General features: G+C 39.0%; 4 protein-coding genes across 6 annotated transcripts in view; 1 reads left to right on the forward strand and 3 right to left on the reverse strand.

Annotated features, from left to right (window-relative positions):
* Positions 1–4,467, forward strand: part of uxs1 (UDP-glucuronate decarboxylase 1) — a 41,665-nt gene extending 37,198 nt beyond the window's left edge. For all 3 annotated transcript variants that reach the window (XM_039818022.1, XM_039818024.1, XM_039818023.1), the window contains exons 12-15: positions 881–941; positions 1,086–1,143; positions 2,595–2,698; positions 3,719–4,467. In XM_039818022.1, coding sequence (XP_039673956.1) covers positions 881–941; positions 1,086–1,143; positions 2,595–2,698; positions 3,719–3,850 — 355 coding nt within the window. In that variant the 3' untranslated portion in view covers positions 3,851–4,467. The remainder of the gene's footprint in view (positions 1–880; positions 942–1,085; positions 1,144–2,594; positions 2,699–3,718) is intronic.
* Positions 4,468–4,615: 148 nt separating this feature from the next.
* On the reverse strand, positions 4,616–8,411 carry ecrg4a (ECRG4 augurin precursor a). The gene is made up of 4 exons (XM_039818025.1): positions 8,261–8,411; positions 6,927–6,974; positions 6,646–6,815; positions 4,616–5,056 (listed from the first exon to the last, which is right to left on the reverse strand). Exons 1-4 carry the CDS (start codon positions 8,328–8,330, stop codon positions 4,907–4,909), a joined length of 438 nt encoding a protein of 145 aa, XP_039673959.1. The 5' UTR covers positions 8,331–8,411; the 3' UTR covers positions 4,616–4,906.
* Positions 8,412–10,646: 2,235 nt separating this feature from the next.
* On the reverse strand, positions 10,647–12,009 carry otos2 (otospiralin 2). Its single transcript, XM_039818544.1, has 3 exons — positions 11,914–12,009; positions 11,384–11,458; positions 10,647–11,252 (listed from the first exon to the last, which is right to left on the reverse strand). Exons 2-3 carry the CDS (start codon positions 11,445–11,447, stop codon positions 11,026–11,028), a joined length of 291 nt encoding a protein of 96 aa, XP_039674478.1. The 5' UTR covers positions 11,448–11,458; positions 11,914–12,009; the 3' UTR covers positions 10,647–11,025.
* A 10,194-nt stretch (positions 12,010–22,203) lies between these two features.
* LOC120570262 (cytoplasmic protein NCK2-like) overlaps positions 22,204–25,594 on the reverse strand; it is a 45,542-nt gene continuing 42,151 nt past the window's right edge. The window contains exon 4 of the mRNA XM_039818511.1: positions 22,204–25,182. Coding sequence (XP_039674445.1) covers positions 24,988–25,182 — 195 coding nt within the window. The 3' untranslated portion in view covers positions 22,204–24,987. The remainder of the gene's footprint in view (positions 25,183–25,594) is intronic.

The following is a 25,594-nucleotide window of genomic DNA, read 5'->3' on the forward strand; positions in this document are numbered from 1 at the left end:
TGTCTGCAAACATGGATCGTCATTTGAGAGCACTTAGATAGATATCGATAACATGTCCTGTGTTAACATTTCCCATATCCTGTGTGCGCCGCAATACACCGAAAGCGTCATAGCGATAGCTTCAGCTAACTGAGCTAAATATCACAGTACTACAGCTAGCCATTGTGCATTTAAAAATGTATCTTATGTACATGGTACTTCTGTAATAACTGCCACCCTTTGCCAAGCTGCATTTCTTTTGTTAGTGTCAGTCAAAAATAAAATGGGTAGGGTTAAATAGCATTGAGAACGGACCGGAATTGTGGGGAGAGAGAAGGTGACCGTAAATTGTAAAACAAAAGATATAACTGGTTGACGCTTTACTGTGTCATTGGAGTGTCGGGCATTAGTGTGTAGCTTCATGTCACCGGCTTCCATTGAAATTGACTTGTAGTCTGTTGCTTTGTCCCTCATAGTGTGAACATAGCATAAGCCTGATGTTATATAGTTGTATGCATGACACATTAAACAAACAAAAGATAATTCTAACTTTTATACAGTGTATAAAGTGTATTTTTTATAAATGGCAACACTGAAAGAAGACTTGTTATGCATGATGTGCTGAAGAGATTACATGTCTCACCTGGTCTTGGAAAGATTTGTTCCACTATCATGATGTGCTGATTAGAAAAGTAATATTGAAAGAATTATGGGTCTAGTTCAGCTGAGAAATTATGTGAAATGTATTATGTTACAATACAATGTTCTCATAATCAAACCTCTGCATGGAAAGTTCATGCTTATGGAATGTCCCTCATACAAAGCAAAGCCACAGAGTGAATTTTAAAAGAAGGGAATCCATTTTAATTTGTATTAATTCTTGTTTATTATCTTTCTACAGCGATCTGGTCAACGGCCTGGTGTTGTTGATGAACAGTAACATCAGCAGTCCAGTCAATCTGGTGAGATCATCATACCCAGCTGTGTTTCACAAATTGAAAGCGAAAATGAATTCTGCATAGGCAGACAATTTACCAGTGAGTCAGTTTATGTGGCTGTCTCATGTCGACACTGATGTGATGAAAGTTTATGAAATCTGTTTGCAGGGGAACCCAGAGGAACACACCATATTGGAGTTTGCTCGTCTCATCAAAAGTCTAGTCGGTAAGGCGTCCGATCGATAAAGATAGTTGTCATTCTGTGTATTTCTGCAAACTCTTGACCCTTGCCATCTCAGTCCTTGTCCAGTCAAGCTTTGCTTATTTGTCTCGTTATCTCTTAAAGACCCCTTCCAGTTAGTGTTACATCACAACAATCAATCTCAATCTCTATTGTCTATATACGCCGGTCATAGAGCACCGCAGGACGGTTAGATATGTTGCTGAACTCTGCCATTTGAAGTGCAGTTTCAAGGCGTTTTGGCGGTGTGGTGTCCACAAGCATCTGCCGCCTCAGCTTGCGGCACCAACACCGCGCCGGCGTGCACTGTGATTCTTTAATTCTCTAAGGGGACTTTTCTCTTGTTGCTGCATAAAGATATTTTAATTTTTCTTGATATTCGTGTCTGGGCTGAAAGTTGTGCGCTCCCTGGCATCCGCACCTGTTAGAGGCCAATGCTAGCCTGGGAAAACCCTGACGAACTTCCGGCAAATTTGAGATTTGCTCTGCAAGTCAGTCTGGCCAAGAGCCCATTCAAGCCCATTTCCAATTTTTCCAAATCGAGGCAACAATCACAACCCAGCGCAGCAACCTGTTGATGCCGCTGTCGTTTCATTTATTATACAGGAAAATTTAAAAGCAACAATGAAGTTACAATAAACGGGCCTGGCTCAGTTTAAAAACTGGTTTCCAGCAGGTTCCTGTTCTGCAGCAACATAGAACGTTGAACACAATTTCGGCACATTTATACAGGACATTATCATGGACTAGACAGATACAAACAAATAAAACATTAAATACGGACAAACAAGACTAAAAACAATACATGAACAATCAATGTGTGCAAGTAGGACTATCAAGAAGAAACTGTTTATATGGCTTTTTAAAATATGTGATGGATGATGATGTTCGAATGTGATGGGGAATGTCATTCCAAATTTTGGCGTAAATATAGAAAAAGGATTTCTGACCGTAGTTGTTTTTGTATGGGGGACAGTGGTGGAGGAAGTACTGAATCTCAGTACTTAAGTAAAAGTAGAAATTTGCAATATCTCTATATATGAATAATCTCTACCGACGGATCAGAAACACAAAGGACGAAAAGCAAGCAGCCCAATCACAGCTGTGCTGATCCAAAGCCAGAATTTATAGTTACATTTTTGAGGTGCAGCTCTAGAAATACCTCTGGCAGAGTTACTTCACCTACTGTATGCATGAAGCCACCACAACACACAGAAGCATCAATCAGCCTTGACCCACCCTCTCCTACTGTTATATTATCATCAGCCAAGTAAGTTTAATAATATGTCCTCCTCTCTGTACATTTGTACCTGTCCATGAACACTCTTATACACACACACACACACACACACACACACACACACACACACACACACACACACACACACACACACACACACACACACACACACACACACACACACACACACACACAGTGAGCCAAAGTCAGATCCAGTTCCTTCCAGAGGCACAGGACGACCCACAGAGGAGAAGACCTGACATCCGAAAAGCCAAGATGATGCTGGGCTGGGAGCCGGTGGTATGTGACACACGACAGACTCACATGCACACGCACTGTCCTTCAAACCTTCTGTAGACAGACTGTGAAACACAACTTTTGGGCCTGTGTGGTGTAATAATGCTGCAGATCTGATCAACTAGTTATAACTGATAAGTGTCTCATCAACAGAAGGCACATTTGAAGCCTCTCATTCTCTGATTACTAATAAATGTTGCACTTGTGTAATATATATAATATATATTTTATATATATATAATATGCACAATATATAAAAAAAAAAGTGTATATTGGAAAATGTTAACCCTGTCATTAAGGTTTTTTTTCAGACGGGAAGCAGATGCGCCTAGTAATTTAATTCAATGAGAGGTGAGCGGGCAGGTAGGGAGGCGTGCAATGTGACAAACGAGTGACAAGTGGGTGCAATCTCGTATATACCGTATAATACCGTTGCAGTTATACTCGTTTCACACACACGCCCGCCTGCTGCCAGAGTTCAATTGTCTTTAACTTTTTCCTTTGTGACGCGCAGTGCTGTTTTCTAAACAGTTATCGGGACATAAAACAGTTTTGCAAGGCAGAGCATGGGTGCAAGACTGGATGTATCGGGTTACATTACATATAGTTTTAACTTAAATTACGCTATAAAGTTCAGACTGTCCTAATTCAGCTAACTTTAGCTATAAACAATACCTGTGGTTTAGGATTGCCTGTGGTTTAGAACTGTGATTAGGGAAATATGATACCACAGTCATCTAATGTCTTTCAGTTGAAGGGATACAGTAGTGCACAGAAGCCCCATGGTTACCATGCATGGTTTACTCGCAGAGCGCCTGTCTGCCTGTCTATTCACACGAGGAGCACATTGAGACCAAGCGGATCCAAGCGGCTACGCAGGCTAAATGACGCTTACCGTCTTAAAAAGACCTTTTGCAGACAATATCTGACATATTATCCGATCAATATATTAATATAGCTGTAATGCATAGTGCCATTCGGTGGCAGTATCTTTGTTATATGTGTTGTGTCTTTTGTGGACAGGTGCCCCTGGAGGAAGGCTTGAACAAAACGATCCAGTACTTCAGCAGGGAACTCGAGCACCAGGCCAACAACCAGTACATCCCCAAACCTAAAGCCGCCCGCATGAAGAAAGGACGACCCAGACACAACTGAGGTCGGGATTCCCACCACAGACTCCCAAAACACAGAAGGATGTTAAGACTCCTCAGAGGACCCTCGAAAAGCAACAGTTTTCTAAAATACATTGTTGAATATAGCACTGGGAAATGGTGTCTTTTAGTAAAGTAGAGAAAAACTTTCTCTTTAAAAAATGTTGTGTTGCCTTGCGTTGGAGCTGCACTGCGAAGAGCTTTCCATACAGGAGCTTGCGTGTTGGATGGACAAGCTTGGATCAAAAACAGACATTTCAGGCAAGAAATCTGAAACCCAGCCTACATTTTATTTGTGAATTTGTGTTTTTCATATTTAAATTGCAGACATAAGAATCTTGCAAACAGCTCGCACTGTGCATCAGTGCTTTGTGTTTATTTAACCAGTTTCATGGTGTTTTGTCTCCAGAGGTGAGCTACCTGACTTACACTTCCACTGGATGTTTTGTCTTCTTATCAGTGGCGTTCTGTTCATGCAGCGCACTGCAGGACTGGGCAAATCCTCTAGAAGACTGTTACACCATCATTAGGTGTTTATCAGAAACTTGTGTTCTACTTTGTGATAAATCTCATGTCAGGGTGTGCATTATCAATTTCAGATAAAGATGCTATTTTTAAAAATGTTTCTAATATTTTGCGTATGATATACAGTAATTAGGGAAGTGTGTGTGCGTGTGTGTTCGCGTGCGTGTGCAAGTGTGTGCGCATGCAAGTGTGTTCGTGGACAGCTACAATTGTTTTAGTAGAAGTGAAAAGCAGGGGACTTAAATATGAAGCCACATCTTTATTTACAATAATAAAATAAGAGAAATCAGATTTTAACAGTATTTCATACAAATCAGCTGCCTCAAAACCTTACTCATAAAAATGTAAATAGCACACGTGTTTTTGCTGTCATTGAACATCGCTGCTGCTCTAACTAATAGCCTATGTGAGGATGGTGAGAAAGTGTTGAGTGGGTTGTACTCAGTACTGGTGGGTGTAACCAATCAATACAAAGAAGCCATGGCAGCTGTGGAGTATTTGGATATATTTGCAGGTTTAAAACCAACAGATGCAGTTAATAGTAGTCATAGTTGACATTCGCTCCGTGTCTGTAAGAACTAGAGTCACGCGGGCCGATGGGGGCGTTTTCATCGTAGTGGTGCTGACGCCCTTGATCAGTGGAGCGAGCTTGGTCCATCCAGTACGACAGGTCGGCCTCCAGCCTCTAGTGAGGAAGAAAGACCACAGTACGTGACTCGTTAGCAAACTCCGCCTCAACAAATCTCAAGCTAATAGACACAGAGGTAGCTGATAAGGTGTCCGCTGAGACTGTCAGCAGGCTCAGCTGTCGCGAATAGACATGCATGAAAGCCAAACATTGAAAAGGCCAATGCTTTCATGGCTTTGGCCTTTTACGGAAGTAACAATGGCACACATGAAAAAAAGGCATCGTGAATTGGGCTGTGTGAGATTTACTGCTTCACTGGCCTCACAAACGAAAATGATGTCGGTGAGGGGGTAATTTCGGGCACTCTGCTCTCTCTTTTTCTGCCCTTGTTATCTGTTCCCTCCATTCCTTGGTGTCCCTGGTGAATTCTACATGATAGTCACTGACCTGAAAGAAAACTGAAACTGGCTCTGTGGGATTATATTTGTATATGAGAGTCATTAATGTATTGCCATGTATTATGTTCCACATTTGTAGTTATTCATTCAGTCATACGGAAACATTGTGAGGATAACTGTGCCTTTTGAGAAGATTCTTCTAGAGATCAGACTACAGTTTACACCAGCTATGTCACTCCACGCTTTTGTCATCCACATTTCTATGAAGTATAAAGATCCCGATTACTAAAGATTTTATTGTCTGTTTTATCTGTATTTGTGTTTTTGCTTGAGCTATTTTTTTTAGCCAGGTTTAAATCCCCCGTAGAGTTTACCACTAAAAAACAAAACTGCTTTATCAGATTGTGTAGGTGTAGTTTGATCAGATTTGATTGGCAGTTGCCCGGCAACATCCGCAAATGACCCAACAAGTGTCAACAAATCTAGATTCAAATATTGCTAAAATCCTGATTGGTGCATGGAAGTAGAGACGGTTTAGAACCATGGAAGTATGTGACAACACATTTTTCACAAGGCCCGCCCACTCCAAACCAGCTAGAAGCGCACAGAGAAAATGGCACAGAAAGAAATAACAATATGAAACAACAAAAAGTGTTTCAACTTCATCAGAAAATATAAAAAAAAAAAATGTTTAAGACAATGTTACACTTGCAAAAACAAGTGTAGAATCCAGTGTATTGAGAGCTTGACCCATCCTCTGAGCTAAAAGTCTGAAAATCTGTTGGGGGGGGGGGGCTTGCAGGTGTGTCTGCATGCATTAACATAATGGTGAAAGATGTTCTTGGAATGATGGAACACATCAGGAGATAATAGCATTTAAATGCATGGCAAAGCAGAACAGAGGGTTGTTTTCATTCAGTAGCAAGAAGACCATTCTTTTTTGGGGCATTTTAGTCCTTTATTTGATAGGACAGTTGAAGACTGGTTTTGGGGCTTTAACTGATGCTGGTGGTGATGCTTTCTGAAATGAAAAGCTATGGAGTTATTTCATGTTATGATGAGTGTTAACTTGACTTAAGGTCGACCCGTCATGTTGTTTTATGCATAAGAGCCGCTTCCCAACATTCAACATCAGATCAGGGGACGTGAACAGGCTGCACATATTTAGGTTTGCCAGTGTTACTTATGTGTGTGTGTCTTCAGGAGTTCAGAAGAAATCTGAACTCTCCTGGAACAATCGCAACCCACCTGCTCATCAAATCCCATGTACATAAACTGCATAATCCACTGCTGTACGTCTGGTCTAGTGCGATCCCAAATATTCCTCTTGGTTCTGCTTAGTTTTGCAAGGAACTCTTGAGCCTTGGAAGATGGGACGGCAACAGAGGACTTTGAGGGGGGAGTTCCTGCTCCTGCCACTGGATGGAAGCACAATTGGGCAAAAGAATGAAAGGGCTTTTTTGTTTATGTTTTACTGGAGTTGACCTTTGTATCAGCAGTATGATCATACTGTTAATTAAACATGTTACCGTCTCTTTTCCTTAAGATATTGTGCAAGCTGCTGTCACTGGATACATCTGTTAAGAAGATGGCAGGTAAGTTAGAATGCCAAACAACTGAATCAGCTGTCAATCATTTCAGTCACAATGCTAATGTTCAGTGTAAATTGTAGGTTTTTGCCAGTTATAAGCAAGCAGAATACATGTGAAGTGGATTTTGAATGCTACTTATACTGTAGATGGGTAGTCAAACCTCTAGCTTCATTTTCTTAAAAAAAAACAAAAAGCATTTCTGTTTGCACTGCATCAGCTTTTTTGATTAGCCTCAGTAGTTTTACACTTGTCACTTTTCCCCTTAACATTTCAGTTAACTAAACCAGTGTCATGGATAAGTTTGTTCTCGGTTTTTATTATATATGCAAATGTCTGGGCAGCCTCTAGCTCACCCAGTAAGAGCATGCGCCCCATTTAGGCGGAGTCCTTTGCAGCGGCGCGGGTTCGTGTCTGACCTGCTGCACTTTTCTGCGTGTCATCCCCCATCTCTCTCCCCCTTTCCTATCTATTCACTGTCAATGTCTAATAAAGGAAAAAAGCCCCAAAAAATAATCTTTATGAAAAATGTGCAAATGGCATTGAGTGTTGTTACTCGAAAAGTTGCCAACACACCATTCAATGAAACTATCTGTTGGCCAATTTCAATGTAAATCTATTTACAGTTACTTCCTGCTGCTCTTCCCTCCCACTGGAACACTGGAGTGTGCACCAAATGTTCATGTAGACAAAGTGTGCACTAAGGAGTTGTACTGTACCTCGCTGCACACAGCCAATTCAGTTAGATAACTGTTACAGTACTATTGCAATTGACTGTTTGTGAACTTAAATACCTCGCTTAATCTTGGTCGCATTTATTTAGTCTTTAGAGGGGTTTATTTAATCTGTTTGTTTAAAAAAAAAGTTAAAACCTGAAACTGAGGTCTTTCTCTGCTGCCTCTGAATACCATCTAGGTCTACCCTGAGATTATGCACAGAAATCCATATCTTTAGGTGGACTTTATCTTGGCTTGAGCACAAAGCTTCTGTGCTGTGATGTAAGAAGTTGAAGGATACAGTTGGAGAAAATAGTTTGCAACAACATTCCTGCCGAATAATTCTAATTACTATAGCAGACATGTACAGCATGAGTCATTCTTTCCAGAGCATTTCTCCTTTAAGAACGAACTCTCTTAAATAATACCCCACACACTACAGTACAATGCCAGATGGTAATTGTAGTCTGACCTTCACCATCTGGCCTTGTACCGTTTTGGTAGTTTGGACCTAAATAATGTGACATATTTAAAGCAAAGCAGAAGAATAGAGCTTACCTCCAAGAGCAAAGAGTGTCAGCAATACAGCCAGACCCATTAACCTCAAATAGAGCTGATGGGATGTCATCTTGTACCCGCTCAGAGTCTTTACAGCAACTATTGTGCAAAAAATAAGTGCTGCACATAACCAGAGAAAAAGAGTGGGCGGCAACCCAGACTTTCCAAATGGAAACTGGCCTATGGGGTGGAATGTCGTTTACTTCCTCGCCTACAGAAACAAGACTGCAGCTGGGAGATTTTCCGCTCTTAAATGCATTTCCATGTGTGTCCCAGGTATTTTTCCATCTCCTATATAAACGGTACACGAGCAGCATTGAGAAAGAAGAAAATTCTGAGTTGCATGTGCCAGAATGTGTTTTGCCATAAAGGTTCTGTCAAAAGATGTTTTTTCTGGCAACCAACTGTGCACAGTAATTCAAAATCACAAACTCTGGATTTGTATGCATGTTGAAGGTGTCTCTGTAGTATTTATCTCAGCAGTCTTTTCTGACTTTACACAAAAAATCTGGGGAGTGGCAGTAGCTACTTAAAATTAAATCCAACAGTAAGTCAGTGACCAGTAGTGAAATATCTAAGGATATCTTTCCTCTTGTGGAAAACAACAATCATTCAGCCTACCATGTATGAAAGGCACAGTGCGTCTCTTTAGGGGGAGTGTCATTTTCAGCCAACAACATAGAAGCCAAGAATGTTAAAAAGTTGTTGCAGTGAATTTAAAGTGTGATGCTGCACATGTAATTAACTGAATTCAGCATGAATTTGAGATATTTCAGGCTAATTGTTTTATACAATTTAAGCTCCAGCTAAACCTCCCCCTTGGGTTATTAACTAAAAAACCTTTAGCCCAGGGAGATACCACGTTAACTACTTACGAAGTGTGTACTTTATCTTGCCATCCCTAGAACTGGGCTGTTGTAACCATCAGCTACTGCTCATACCAGATCAAGTAAGGCTGTGCTGAGTGAATTAAATTGAGAAAGTGTGCATTAGAATTCTACTTTTCATTTGTAAAAAGAAAATTGTGTTATATTATTTATAAAAAAAGTTACACAGTCTCATTTTAGTCCTTGCTGTGTCACTATGTTGTGTATGAATATGTCATTGAATCCCTACAAAGCAGCTGTACATACAGTAATCACAGCAGTCCTGATACTAGATTGAATGATAAAGTGTTACTTTATAGAGGTCTTATTTTCATAAATTCTCACTTGTGTGAGAGAGAGAGGGAAAGGCAAAGCGTTTTGTTTGGAACTACACAGTCTCTCTGTCTCTCACAAGCTGAGCTGGAATGCAGGAAACCCAGAAACTGGCAGACGATTGCACTACTTTCATGATGGATTTGGAAAGAATGTAAAGTGAGCGACAACACAAGAGAAAGAAAGAGATTGAAGGCTGAAGAATACAGATGAAGAGTGAACTCTTGCTTTACTTTTTTCATGGTTCAGACTCTGATAAAAGTGGCTACATCCTCTTTATGAAGCCTGCATTTCTCCAGCTTTCCCACAATAGCAGAATTCAGCTGCAGACTCACACGGGGCATTGAAGAGAAGAGAACAGCAGTCAGCTCATTCTGAAGTAGATTGATCTGAATTGTCTTGAGTCATCATGACCCTTGTGCTGACAAACATAGTGAAAGCTTCCACTCTCAGTGCAGACATGCCTGTAGATATGATTTCCCCTGTGTTTGCATTCATCAGATGCCTCTGAGTCCCTGGCTTCTTACAGTGAGTCTTATCACAGGATCACGGTCCTAAGGCACGTATTTTCATTGCCAATGGGAAATAGAAAATACTCATCGAAAACAGATGTCTGTGGATTTATGAGCAGATTATAAAATCCAAAAATATTTACTTGAAAGCCTAAAATTCGGTTTGATCTTGCCCATCCACATCTACAGTACCAAACACTGAGCTAGAAGATCAGAGCCTTGGTATATACAATGAAACGAGACAAAGATAAAGCAGAATAAGTTAACCCTCTTGTAAGGTACATGTTAGAGCGTTGCTTTTAAGATAATTGAAGTAAACACAATGTACTCCTTTTGTTCCTCCACTTCTGTCTAACTCTTTGTCTCTTCTTCCATCTTTATTCCCACACTTGTCTTGACTATCTGAGCGTTGTGACTGGCATCAAATTTAATTTAGTGTCATCTCAGATGCCTCTCAAATTTCACTCGAACACTCCTCATAAAATACAAACTCTGACAAAAGTCAGAATACAATGAAAACTAGAGGTCGACCGATTAATCGGCCTACCGATTAATCGGTCGACCTCTAATGAAAACCTTTTATTACTTAAACGGTGTGCAGATGTGAAGTTTTCAACTTCAACTTTCCATTTAACCCAAATTTTCTGTTTGAGCCCATGCTCCCCCCTTTAACAGCTCAATAAAAAAACACTTATCATTGTTTATCACCTTGACATTCACTTTTCTTAGATTTATGAGAATTGCTTATAAACAGGATTTTTAACTGATGACATATTTTAGAAGTGTGCTCCAGGAAAATAATGAATTACTTCAGTTTGGCGTCTCAGATACTTCAAAGTAACACCAAGTATTCCGATTCTTTAATTACGTAAATGTGCCAATACAACAATGTAAAAATCCTCCATTACCATTACATGAAAAAGGCCTGCATTCAAAATAAAAGCATAGCAGTATTAATCGCAAAATAGTGTTGCCAGTTTATTAGGTACACCTACTAAAACAAATGCACTTCTACTCTCCCTCAGACTCTTAAATCTCTCATCTTCGCTCTGCCTCACTCCTCAGGTTGAGGGTCAGACTCGGGACTATCGTAGCCCAGCTGGCTGCCGATAGGGAAGTGAGCCCAGAAGGTACGAGCCAGGTCCTGCATCCCGTTGTGAGCTGCCTGGGCTTGCAGCTCCTCCAACCACCCAAAAAAGTCTGACGACCACATTCCCCAGTAGGGAAGGCTTCGTTTCTCTCTCTCCCCCCTCCTGCCAGCTGCATCGCTCTCCTCTGCTCCTGTCAAAGAAGACAGTGGCAGAACGAGGGTGTGACCATTATTTCACACCTGGTCCATCGCTTCAGAATTGCTGTGTATCACAATGTCAAGTCCCCTCATATGTAATGGTGTGTATGAGCTGCTGACATACCTGTAAGAGGCAGGAAGCCGAGGAGAAGAAAATAGAGCAGCACAGACACGTACAGAGCATGCATGCTTCCAGGAACTAAAAGACAGAACACAAAAGACTTGACCTGGAAAAAAAGTAATTACAACTATGTTGTGTATGAATATGTCATTGAATCCCTACAAAGCAGCTGTGCATAGAGTAATCACAGCATTCCTGATACTAGATTGAATGATAAAGTGTTACTTTATAGAGGTCTTATTTTAAAAAATTCTCACCTGTTTGGGCTTGAACTTGTAATACCATGTGTGTGTGTGTGTGTGTGTGTGTGTGTGTGTGTGTGTGTGTGTGTGTGTGTGTGTGTGTGTGTGTGTGTGTGTGTGTGTGTGTGTGTGTGTGTGTGTGAGAGAGAGAAAATTCAGGTGCATATAGAATATCTTAGCAACACTGAAATGCGCGTACAACATGATGAAGCACATGTATCTATAAAGAAGAAAGTCCATGTCTCAAGAACAGCTTTGCTTCATCAAATATCATCTTCTGTCTTGTCTTACCAGATCAGTAGGAGATTACGCTTGTTGTCCTGTCCCTCGTCTTTGCTCAGACTGATCTCAGGATGAAGACTGCATCTGGACTACAAGTAGACAAGAAGGCGGACATGTTTGTTTTTCACATATTGCCTCTTTACACCTGCATGTCTCCAAAGCACATCAGAGAGCCTCTTTCCTCTAAAGTCCATTTGCTTTGTATAGAGGAATATAACATCTCATTGTCTAGCCACAAAGTGTCAACATGTCCTAATGTGTTATTAAGATGTTTTGTGTTTAGGCAAGGTAAGGTATTTTAAAATGAAAGGATACATCTGGATCCAGCCGCTGGCCCTAAAACTCCCCAATTATTTTTATCACAATATAGATTTAACTATGTTGTTGCTCAGTGAGAGATTTTTAGCCTTGCGCTGCTTGGAATAATGTGGATTTCAAGGTGAAAAGGAGAGAAAAAAAGCAATAAGAAGAGTGAAAATGTGGATGAAAGCGGGTGAAAAGAAGTGTGTACCAGACAGTTTTCACACCTAGTATCCAGACAGACCAACATTCAGCCACAGGGCGCATAAATAGTTGTCAGGTTGTTTTTTGACCATCCACCATTTCTCAGTTCTGTGGATGTTAGTTTCTCTCTGAGGACATTGGCAGAGAGATGAGGGGTTATGACTTTCTGTCGTGGGTCAGAGGAAGAGTACTTAGTTATTGTGATGTCAGGACTTGGTTACTGTCAGTTTCACACAAAGTGTAGATGTGTATTTGCCAGTGAAGATCTAATGGACAAAGTTGGCATTATTCTATATTTTTCTTATTGTCAGCTTACTGAAGAAATACATGTTTAAAAACAGCTCACACATACAGTATATCGTTTTTTTTTGCAATTTAGAACAGAATAGATCTAAATGTTGAAGGCTGCAGGCAGAAAAGAGCTATTCGCATATTTTAGCTAAATAAATATTTCAGAGATCATTTGGCTGTGGTGGTTTTATAGAGCCAACCTCAGTGTGCAGTAATGTGTAAGAATTCTGATAGATGCTCCAGAATCCTAGAATACAAGAATGTACATTCCCATAGTCAAGCAAAAGCAAACAAAAGTGGCTGAAATAAGCCTTTTTATCTAAGAGGGAAGAGAGTTATCTAGAACAAAATCAAATCTGTTAAAGAGCCTGACTTAGAAATAAATGTCATCGGCATAAAAATGGGCATTAGGTGGATTTTGGTGCTCTAGTGAGTTTTTAGTGTGTACATTGTGCAACGTTGTGGCTCATTGATTTGATTTTAATAGTTATGGACAACAATGGAGGCCTATGGCAATTTCTAACCTATCACTTGTAACACCTTAAAACAATTCAACGTCTACCTGAATATGAGTTGTGAGCAGTTTAACCAAAGTTAGATTTTTCCCTCTCAGATTGTTTCATTTTAGTATTTAGAGTATAATCCAGTATCCACGTGTCCAATATTTGACAAGAGAAAAAAAAAATGTAAACAGATAAACACCATTATCAGAAACAGAACAGACATATCACTATTTTGATAATTGATACATGGTTTATGTCATTTTTTTAAGCACAAATACCAAACATTTCATGGTTCCAGGTTTTCAAATGTACTGTGGGAATGTTTTGCTTCTCTTGATCTGTCATTATAGTCAATTTAATATTTTGGGATTTTGGCCATTTTAGGACATCACCGTGTGCTCTAGGACATTGTGGTGGGCATTCTTCACTTTTTTCTGAGGTTGTATGGACCAAAAGACAAAAAATAATTTACAGATTAATAGATAATGAAATATTTTTTAATATATCGCTTTAACTGCACAGATAATATTTGTTATTAGGAAAAATTCATTGATGGTTTTGGTGTTTTCATGAGATTTGCTTATATTGAGAAAAATACAGAACATCCCCTGCCTTATTAATGAAGAAAGAAACCACCTGGGGCCGAGAGAACATATAAGTGTAAAGGAAAAGACAGGACAAAAGCATTTCCATTGGTGAAAAGTGTATAAAGGAGCTCATCATGTGAACAAGCCATGTAACTGGGAGAGATGGTAATGGGGACTGAATAAGGTAAAGAGAAGAAATGTGAAGCGCAAGACAGAGGAGCCATTATCTTGTCAATATATCACTGCTGGGTAGCAACGAGGTTTGCTGTAATGTTGCACTGTCACACTCTACATTCATTTAGTGTAATCTGTAATCTGTCATTTGTGTTTATGTTGTTCTTTTCTGGACTGTCTCTCACTCTCTTTTGTCTCCTGGCAGCCTCCTCAAACTACCTCCACTGTCTTGTTGGAATACACAATTGTAATTGTAATTTTCCCTTGTGGTTGTGTCAAAAAGGAGGCCTATGTCTTAACACTCAGCACACTACACTGTCACTCATCCACACATTATAAAAACTACTTCCCTTCCACCAGTCTAGGTGGTGATTTGTCCTGGTTTAGTTGGTGCACTATATATATATATATATATATATATATATATATATATATATATATATATATATTTGTCTTTGGAATTAAAATAGCCCCACATCATCACATACCCTTCACCATACCTAGAGATTGGCATGGGCTACTTTCCATAAAATCATCTCTCAATGCGAATCAAACTAGCTATTAGGCTAAGTGACATAAAACCATGCCAATATCTAGGTATGGTGAAGGGCATGTGATGATGTGGGGCTATTTTAATTCCAAAGACCAAGGGAACTTTTATCATATATATATATATATATATATATATATATATATATATATATATATATATATATATAATTTATAAAATGTCATAGTATAGTATGTCATAAAAAAGTCATGGTATAGTATGTCATAAAAAGTCAAACTAAAGTATGTCAAAACAATTATTAAAAAGGCATCTCATAAAAAGGTCATAATATAGTATATCATGCAAAAGTCCTAAAAAGTCATAGTATAGTATTTAATAAAGAAGTCATAAAAGGTCATAGTAAAGTATGTCATAAAAAACTCGTAAAAAGTAATAATTTAGTATGTCAATAAAAAGCCATACTATAGTATATAAAACATTTTTAATTAAAAAGTCATGTCATAAAAAAGTCATATTATAGTAATTTATAAAGAATTAAAAAATTCATAGTATAGTATTTCGAAAAAGTTCTAAATAAGTCAAAGTATGGTTTGTCGAAAAAGTTAATTTTTGAATAAAGTCAGATTTCATAGTGTTTCGAAAATGTAAAATAAAAAGTCATAGTATAGTAAGTTGAAAAAAAGTCATATTATAGTATGTCGAAAAAAGTCATAAAATGTCATAGTATAGTATGTCAGGAAAATGTCATATGTCCAAAAGAATTGATAAAATGTCATAGTATAGTATGTCATAAAAATGTCATAGGATAGTATATGAAAATTATTGATCAAAATGCACGGTACGGTATAGTATGCCATAAAAAGTGTAAATAAACTGTGTCAATATGACAATTAAGAATTGAAAGGTTAAGTTTTCAAAAAAAAAGTCACATGTCATAATATTTTCAAAAAGGAAAAAAAAGTAATGGTATATTATGTCGTAAAAAAAAGTCATGGGATAGTATGTCGAAAAAAGTCAGAATAGTGTGTCGAAAAAAGTCATAAAAAGTCATAGTATAGTATGTCGTAAAATAGTCATGAAAAAGTCATAGTATGTTGAAAAAAGTCAAAATATAGTATGAATAGAGTATGATAAATTATGAGTTTTTATGACATTTTCATGACATACTATACTATGACTTTTTATGACTTTTTTATGAAATACTATACTATGACTTTTGATTAAAAAATTTGACATAACATAGTATGACTTTTTCATGACATACCATACTATGACTGTTTATTAAAAATGTTTTGACACACTGTACAATGATCTTTTTCTTGACTTTTTAAGACATACTATTTTTTATGATATTTTTATGACATACTATACTACGACTTTTTATGACATTTTTATACTATGCTATACTACAGTCGGAAAAAAGTCATAGGATAGTAAGTAAAAAATAAGTCATAAAAGGTTATCAATATTATGTCGCAAAAATTCTTAAAAGTCATAGAATAATATGTTGATAAAAGTCATAAAAAGTCAAAGTACAGTATGTCGAAAAAAAGTCATAGTAAGTATGTCAAAAAAGTTATAGACAGGTGTCATAAAAAGCCATAAAAAAAAGTCATAGTAAGTCAAAAAAGTCATAAAAAGTCATAGTACAGTATGTCAAGAGTTGAGTTTTTCTCAATCGCTTTGGAACATTTACTGAAACAAACTTACAATTGTCAAAACTCTAAGTACAATCCTCACACCACATTCAGCACATCACTCGATGCGCCTTCCAAAAGATCATATATAGTATAATACTCATTCAAAATAATTAACTCCTGTTTCAAATGTAAATAAATCTATCAATTAATTAATAATTTTTCATCAAAACAAAAGGTTCCTTTATCATTGCTTGGACCAAGACAGTCAAAATGCAAAAACATCTTGTCAAATGACAGTGTGATAGTTACACCTGATATCCTCCCTCGCAATGAGGGAAACATCTTATGGCATGTCGCAGCCATCCCCTACAACAATCTGCTGTGATATCCTCACCTGTCAAGCTGTTTGCATTTGGTTACTCTAAATTGTGAGGAAATTGAATTGTTCCCCATCTAGCCCACGTCCATCTGACAACTTTTACAACAATACCACATAACTATTATGCATCTAATATACTGTATGTGAGACAGTTTATTGTGGTTGTTGGTTGCTCCATTTTGAGTGTAGGGATTTAGACAACGAACGTGTATAGATGCATTTGAGAATAATATGATTCAATAGCAGATGAATGCAAACTATTTTGATCTGCAAGGCTTACTCTGGAAAAGCAATGATAAATGACTATAGTCATTTGAACAACTGACCTAATGTTCATATAAATAGTCATATAGTTTTGACGAAGCTTAAAGGGGTGATAGAATGCAAAACCGATTTTACCCTGTCATAGTTGAATAACGACAGTTCGGTGGGTAAATAGGACATACATATAAGCTCAAAATCCCATTGACACCCCTTTACTATGAAAATCTCATATTTTGAAACTGCCGCTGAAAACGGGCGAATCTCAACAAAGCTAGTTGCTTGAGTAAGCATCTCAAAATCCGGAACCTTTGTCACAGCCGTGGGTGTATTAAGAGAACGGTCACGCCCCAACATTTACATAGGCTACACAACTGACCTGAGATCAGGTAGTCTTCTGAATCTAGGTCGTGCAGATCTCAGAAAATGTATACATTGTTCATATGCTATTTTACCATTAAATTCACTTCTGAGACTTTTTTATGCGAGAAATCAACTACTTAGAGGTCAAATATGGGCCGTTTTACGAAAATTGATGTCTAATTGCAAATTTTGTCCGACTGTGTGTCGGACTTCAGAGGCTGGTGCTGCCTGTGTTGCTGCCTCGCCGCCTGGCCTGCCTTCCTCCACAGACCCCGGCTTGCTGTGAGCTAGATTGAGCTCCAGCACGGCTGCTGCAGCCCACAGCACCTCATACCCGCGCAAAGTCACCGTTTGGGCTGGTGGACTACTACCAAACGCCGCTGCTCTGACAGAGCTCCAGGGCCTGCAACTCCCCTCTTCCTGCTAGCTAGCTAAATGCCCGGTGTATGTGAGTAAAGGGCGGTCAGCGAGCTTGTTACGCCAGCATTCTCTTACCACAGGTTCTAGTTAATCTTATAATGTGTGTAATTATAATGTGTTGAGTTATTTAAACAAACGATTGGGAAAATAAACGCCGCTTGTCCATGAGTCTCATTGATAGAGCCTGCGGCTGGATGGAGCTCTATCAATGAGAGCTAGCTAGCCTCCTCTTAGAATTCCTCTGGAATTCACAAACATTCATTAACTTGAAATCGGACACCGTTGTTAGCTTTATAAAACATATAGTTAGATGTTGTATAAGTGGCGTGACGAAATTCAAACTATAAATATACTCGAATTACGACCAAAAATGAAGCTAACTAGCCGCAATCTGTACACATAGGATTGCAGGGACAGTCGCAGCTAACGAAACCCTTACAGCTCACAAACATTCATTAACTTGAAATCGGACACCGTTGTTAGCTTTATAAAACATATAGTTATATGTTGTATAGCTAAGTGGCGTGACATGTGTGTAACATGTGGTAAGAGATTGCTGGTGTAACAAGCTCGCTGACCGCGCTCTCACACACGGGCCATTTAGCTAGCAGGAAGAGAGGAGATGCAGGCCCTGGAGCTATGTCAGGGCAGCAGCGTTTAGTAGTCCACCAGCCACCCAAGCCCCGGTGACTTTGCGCGGTATGAGGTGCTGTGGGCTGCAGCAGCCGTCGGCGGAGCTCAATCGAGCTCACAGCAAGCCGGGTCTGTGGAGGAAGGCAGGCCGGCGTGGAGGCAGCAACACAGGCAGCTGAACTCCGACACACAGTTTTACCAAATTTGCAATTAGCCATCCATTTTCGTAAAACGGCCCATATTTGAGATTTATATAGTTGATTTCCGCATAAAAAGTCTCAGAAGTGAATTTGGTAAGGAAACATTGCAGTGTCTGGAATATGAGATTCTGTCGCGTTTCTAATGTCTGTGTATTGGGGATTCGCTCAACCAATCAGCACACGACCTCTAATGCGTGTGTATGGCGAGTAGCTCCCAACCAATCAGCGCGTCTCTATGTGTGTGTATCGGGGCTAAGGCTCAACCAAGGCAGCGAAGCTCATCTAAATATTCATGACCATACCATATTTGGAAGAAAAGCTCTTGTTACAAATAGGGCCAAAACACAGGGATGCATAAGGGCCCATAAAATATCAACCAGGCCATTTTCAGCCCAACTAATGTTACATACCCCATTAGGAGACCATAAGGAACAGTGTGAAATACCCTATATAATCATTCTATCACCCCTTTAAGAATCATTCGACAATTGTGCCAAAGCGATTGAGAAAAACTCAAAGTCATGACAAGTTTGTCATAAAAAGTCATAGTATAGTAATTAATAAAAAGGGCCCTATTTTAACGATCTGAAACGCAAGTGTGAAACGCCAAACGCAAGTAGCTTTGTGGGCGGATCTCTGGCGCTGTTGCTATTATACCGGCGGGATAAATGACTCTTGCGCCCGACGCAAATCTAAAATGGGTTGGTCTGAAGTAGCTAGGTGTGGTTTGGGCGTAACGTGAAAATAACCAATCAGAGCGTCATCTCACATTCCCTTTAAGAGCAGGCGTATTGTTCCGTGGCGGATTGCTATTATGACGGCGGATTTGCCTGGCGCACGCCAGCGGGAGCTGCCGATGCGAGATGCGGCAAAGTAATAAATGCCCGTCTTGTCCGGGTGACGATGTTGCTGCGGCCTCTCGGGCGCGTCTCCTCAAGTCTGGAGAGGACTGCTGCAGCCATGGAGCGTGGGCCTCCAAACGCACCACCTGCTCCTGTTGTGCCCCTTCCTCCTCCCCCCACTCCATCTCCGTCCACCCGCTCCATCAGGAGCGCATCGCGCATTACTCCAGATTCACCAGATTCCGCCGGAGTGTCCAATCCCACCGTAGTTCAACATCACGTCTCCTTAAGTCCTCTAATATTTCCTCATTTATGTCATCAACACATCCATGATTCATGGAAATGTTGTGTAAAACACAACAAGCCACAAAGAATGCTGCGACTTTTTGAGGACTGTACTGTAAAGTGCCTCCTGATCTATCCAAACACCTGAAGCGCATTTTCAGTAATATTTTTCTTTGTAATTATGTATGGTTTTCAAAAATGGGAACTGCTGTAGATGAGAGAAGTGTATGCGCGTTGTGCACACACTACATTATGGCCAAGCATGCGCCCCTAAAATAGCATCTGAATAACACGCTACTGACTTTAGACTAGCGCCACTGACTTTAGACCAGGTTTTTCCTGGTCAGTGGCGGAATTGTTTTCTGAAACTGCAAAATAGGACTACGTAACGTTTGCGCCTGAACACGCCTCCTCTTTTCGCTGAACCGCCCCCGGGAGCGCAAATACATTCCCTAATTTACCGACGTGCGTCTGTGGAGGGAAAAGTCCGCTGTGCGTCGGGTGCAAAATAGGAATGATACATGCGTCGGTGTACAAAGGCAATTGCGCGGAGTGCAAGATAGGGCCCAAAATGTCATAAAAAGTCACAGTATGGTAATTAATAAAAAAGTCATACAAAGTATAGTATGTCATAGGAAATGTCATAAAAAGTCATATAGTATGTCAAAAAATATAAAATAAGTCTTAGTATAGTATATCATAAAAAGTAATTGTATAGTATGTCAAAAAATGTCATAAAACGTCATAGTATTAGATTAGATAGACTTTATTGATCCCAAATTGGGAAATTTCAGTGCTAGAGCAGCAAAATATAAGACACACAGCACACATACAGAATAAAATAACAAAATAAATAGGACAGAATACAAGAACAACTATTCAAAAGTTAAAAAGAATACAAAGGAAAGAATGTACAAACGTATATACAAGCAGCAAATAAAATGTACAACATACTTTAAAAGTATTTATAGTGTTTGTGCAAGTTGCACGTAGTGCAGTATTGTGATATACATGAGTCTTATCTAATGTGGATCTAGTCTAGTGATGAAGTGTTAAAAAGTTGTATATCCTGTGGTAGGAATGATTTCTTGTAGCAGTCAGTGCGACACCGAAGCTGATGGAGCCTCTTGGAGAAAGTGCTCCACTGTTGGAGCAGTGTGGGGTGGAGAGGGTCAAAAGTCATCATATAGTGTGTCATAAAAAAGTCATAGTATAGTTTATCATAAAAATATTTTAAAAAAATCATAGTATAGTAGCCTATGTCAACATTTTTTCACAAAAAAGTCAATAGTATGTCAACAAAAAGTCATAAAAAGTCATAGTATGTAATAGTATGGTATGTCATAGAAAAGTCATAGTATATAGTATGTCATAAATAATATACAAATGTCATAGCGTGGTATGTCATAAAAATATTTAAAAAAATCATATTATAGTATCTCATGAAAAATGTAGGCTGTAATAAATGTGGATATTAAAAATGTGAACAGCTTTCAGGTGACAATGCAAGAGTAATACTGCCATCGTGTGGACATCCAACTGTACTGCAGCCCACATTTCAGTGACAGTATTGCTGGGTGAACATATTTTTCATATTTTAATTATCTTTTTAATTACCCAAATATATCACAATAAAAAAATATTGTTATCCAGGTGGACATCCTTCTGTGAATGCTGTAAAAGGTAATTATTTTCAAATATTGTACATAAAACACAGTACTGCTTTGGTGTTTCAGTCAGCACTTACATAGAGATATGAAATCCCAACAGTTGGCAGCCCAAAGCTGAGGCAGATGGTTGTTTAATCTTGACGGACAGAAACGCTCTCATATGACCTCAAATATCAGCCAGACTGTTTACACCAGCTGACAGATACAGTATGGAGGTGCATAACTGCCATGATTGACTTTTAATGGCTGACAGAGTGTGTATACAGTGGTTTAACAAACTCTCATATCATCCTCTTAACTTAAAAACTACTATGTGAAAACACATTAGTACTCACAGCAAGATTCAGGATACTAAAAGGTTAAAGTAAACATTTTAAAGAATGCCACCCCTTAATAGTGTAATACATTGACGTGTAAATAGCATTTGAATGTTTTAGCTTGTTTAGGCCACATTAAATCAACTGCAATATACTTCAAGCCATTTTGATATACAGTACAGTAAAAGTAAAATGAAAAAGTTACAAGGACCTATTAATCAAAACGCTAGCACTGGAATACGCACTTATAAATTAGGCCTGCTCTACTGAAGGTATCCTTTCAAGCCTACTTTAAATGAATGAATTAAACTTATTAACAAGATGTTGCTAATAATGAGTTTGTGTTTCTCGTCTAATCACAATTCAAAGTATATCCCTGTTTTAATCCATCATTACCGATTTAAACAAAAAGAGAAATCACAACGTACATTTTTGTACATTTGGAATACAGATTTTGATGACAGATTTGCCAGCTGTAGCTCAGGTGGTGGAGTGTGTCGGCCATTAAGCGTAGGGATGATCATTCAACCTGTGGCTTCTCCTGTCCACATGAGGAACCCCAAGTTGTTCCTGATGTGTTTGTATATCTGGATAAAAATGCAACATGGGACAAATGTATCTTTTAAATGAGTATAATGTGCCAGTCCAGGAGGGAGGGAGTCCCAACAACAGCCAGCAGGGCAGTGAAGATGACAATCAATCACACATTTAAACAAAAGTAAATTTAGTATTCTTCAAAAGATTTTATTGAACAAAAGTATTTCAATTCTCATCACGTTGTCGGTGATACAGTACCATAGTTTGATCTTAGCGATTCATATATGCACCTCATCTTATTTTTGATTATATACATACAGTGAAGACAAGAATTAAATAACGATGTTCAATAACATTCAGATATATCATATAAAAGCTGAGGACCCCGGGATCAACAACACTTCCATTGGTAAACAAATGTACAATAAAAAAGGAAATAGACAAGGAAAATGTTTGGTAGGACTAGAATGTTTTTTTTTTCCATTATAGACCAGATGACAGTATATTTGGTTTGTTGACAGTAAAAGATGACTTTTATTATAAACTGTTTGTTAAGCCCCGCCCTCTTAGTTACTGTTGCTATACTTGTCCAAATGTCCAGTCTTGAGCAGCACATGCAGCTTTAAAATAATATCAATAACAGTTTGACTACTCAAAACTGAGTACTAATTTCTGAAAATAGCGGGTCCTTGTTTCAGCCAGAGGCAGACAAAGGCAATCAATGTTATCTAGCCAGCGATGGCCGGTTTCGCCATTTTAAAAAGGAGCTGTACTTGATATACAGGAAAAAAAAAAAGAAGTCTGGATTGCCTCCACACGGCTCCAACAGACTGTTCCCCAATTCGTCAAATACCGACGCTTTCTCCCCCTGCGTCAGATACCGACATGCATGCGTGGCCAGACCAGCTATCAAAACAAAGCTCCGATTACAACACACACAGAGGGGAGTGCGTGACTTCATTCTCTGCCCAGGACATTACTCCAATATACATAGAAAATATTTGTTCACTGTTATATTAATGCTCTGAATATTGAGTACAGCCCCTTAAATGACAAACTGCCGCTGGCAGATTTTATTAGCTAGCTGTAGCTAGCTAACTAGCTAATTCAGTATAGTGCTCCTTGGCCTTGGAAGTGACGCTCGGTTACTTCTGTAGCTAGGTAGTAAGCTGGTTAGCCGGGCATGCTAATGATTACATTAGAGCAGATGAACACACCGTTTAATCCATTCCTTATACTTTTATTCAAGCTTTCGGTTTTGGAAAGGTTTGGAAATAAATCACTCTCCCTCCAAACTCTTCGCGTTAAATGTCTCGTCGGCTATGACTGGACAATCTGTGTTCGGGGTTTAGCAAACGGTCATCGTTGGGACTGATTTCATGAATTACTAGGTATTTCCGAAATTATTTCTCGACAATGTGTTATGTGATGAGTGTAGAGTTAAAGGCATGGAGGTCATAGTCAATCACTAAAGTGAGTAGTTTCTTTTTTGTATAATGACACTTTTCTCACAATTTTCTGTAATCACAAGATTCACAAGATATACTCATCTTTGACAAACACAACACCAGAAGAGGTACTCTTGTATGACTGCGATCATTCGCTGGAGCAGATCAAGTGTAGTTATGCAAAAGTGTTAGCAAAAGTGTTTTTATTTTTTATTATTATTTATTATCACAATGAGAGTAGAATGAACATTCCCGTTTAAATCAACATAGCGGGATGGTCAGAGCGGCGGACATTTGATGTGTACCGTTGAAAAGAACTGTGACCGTTGTGGCGGGCTAACTCATTCTATTTCTATAGTCAATGCACAGTGCTGGGCGTGATTTTCTTTTGAACTAGTTAAATGACTACGGCAAACAGTCCGTTCTGCTCTCATTCCATTTCTATGGTCAGTATGCAAACATGTAGCTACAGACATACTGGAGAACAAAATAGAAACATGTTCAATTTGAAACAATATAAAGCATGAGCATAGAGCTATGAATGGATGCCAAGTATGGTGAGTGCAGTACAGACCTGGAGCCAGTAGTAGGAGTACAGGGTGGCACATTTGGTTACATTGAAACACATTCAAACTCTACAGGAAATCAGAGGTCTTCCTATTGCATTAATGCTCCCCCGAATGCCTTTTAGAAATATTACAGGAAGTAGTGTATCCAGATTTTCAATAACATCACTACTAATGACTGGGTCTGTGGAGACAGAAACAGTTTGAAATAGAGAAAATCATGTAGAGGAATGATGAAAATTAGGAGAAAAGGCAAGAGAGTGATTCTGGTCACTTTGTGAAGTCACTGTATGAAAGAGCAATGATTCAAAACTCCAGAGAGGAATTTAAATGATCTTAAAAAAAAAAAAAAAAAAATTAAAATTAACTCAGGAACAAGCACTTTTTTAGTTTTTTTTTTTTTTTTTTAAATAAATGAACAAAATAAACCCATGGCAAGCAATTTGACAGGTAAGGTCTGTCAGAGGCTCGAGTCCTCTTTGAACTGTTAAATGTCTGCCTTCCTATGTGGATTAAGAGCAATGGTGTAACCTACAATGTGCAGTAGTAAATGGACATTGTGTATGACATCAGAAGGAGAGCTCAACCCCCAACAAGGCTTCAGGCATTCTGTTTGCAGCAGATGTCGTCACTGCACGTGTTAGCACATCCAAGAGACAGAGGCTTATTATGCACTGTGCTGTACATGAAGGATGTAGCTGGGTATTTGCTGACCGTGCTCGTCGTCTTGGGGTTAACTGCTCGGTTGTAGAGCTAGAAAGAGTTTGACCTGATCAACGCTGGAGGGCGACAGAAAAAACTGAATATAGTACAGACGCCACAGCAAGGAGGGTCCAGAGCTAAGGCTTGAGTTAAGACCGTTAGGGGGTGGCATTAGTATTATGTGTGTATAGTGTGTACGAAGAGCGTGTGTTTGTGTGTGAGATCCAGTGTATTTGTAAGAATGTGTGAATCACAGCAGAGCTTTGACCAGATACAGCTTCTCTCCATGTTCGCTGGTGAAGATGGGGGCTTTCTTATAGTGCTCCACTAGTTCATCAATGGAGTTGAACTTGCGCTGGCCGATGCAGTACACTCCCTCTGACTGCTGCACTTTAAAGTGCTTATTCTTACCGGCCGCCTTCAGAGACACAGAGAAATCACTGGGCTGAAAATAAAGAGGGAGAGAGTTGTTGATGTGCTTACAAATATAAGAGAATGACAAAAAAAAAAAAACACATTTTAAGACAGGCTGCTTTTCTCCAGCAGGTGGCAGTGTATTCTCACATTTAAAGATCTAGGCCCACATTTATCAAACTGCAACATGTGAAATTTTTGACTCAAAAGAAGTAAAATTCGTTCAGTACACCCAGTGGCTAGTGGTCATTAGGGGAAGGTGGGGCACATGTTTTAAAATTACTTTTCAATTTAGCATGGGTCATAATAAAAAAAAAATCTGTCCAATCTTTTCAGAATAGTGTAGTTTTGCCTATGATTTGCAGCTGTTGCTGCTCCAAACTCACATTGGATCAGGTGTTACATTACTGTTGTTATTTTGATTTTGGATTGATTTTGTTTGC

The sequence above is a fragment of the Perca fluviatilis genome, chromosome 12, assembly GCF_010015445.1.
Source record: "Perca fluviatilis chromosome 12, GENO_Pfluv_1.0, whole genome shotgun sequence".
Taxonomy (NCBI): Eukaryota; Metazoa; Chordata; class Actinopteri; order Perciformes; family Percidae; genus Perca; species Perca fluviatilis.

Excerpts from the sequence above, each read along its gene's own strand:
- ecrg4a (XM_039818025.1), bottom strand. The coding sequence starts at position 8,330 with ATGACATCCCATCAGCTCTATTTGAGGTTAATGGGTCTGGCTGTATTG. Across the intron at positions 6,975-8,260 it reads GACACTCTTTGCTCTTGGAG|ATGTATCCAGTGACAGCAGC; the intron begins GTAAGCTCTATT and ends TCTTCTTAACAG. Across the intron at positions 6,816-6,926 it reads TATCTTAAGGAAAAGAGACG|TGGCAGGAGCAGGAACTCCC; the intron begins GTAACATGTTTA and ends GCTTCCATCCAG.
- otos2 (XM_039818544.1), bottom strand. The coding sequence starts at position 11,447 with ATGCATGCTCTGTACGTGTCTGTGCTGCTCTATTTTCTTCTCCTCGGC. Across the intron at positions 11,253-11,383 it reads CGGCTTCCTGCCTCTTACAG|GAGCAGAGGAGAGCGATGCA; the intron begins GTATGTCAGCAG and ends CTTCTTTGACAG.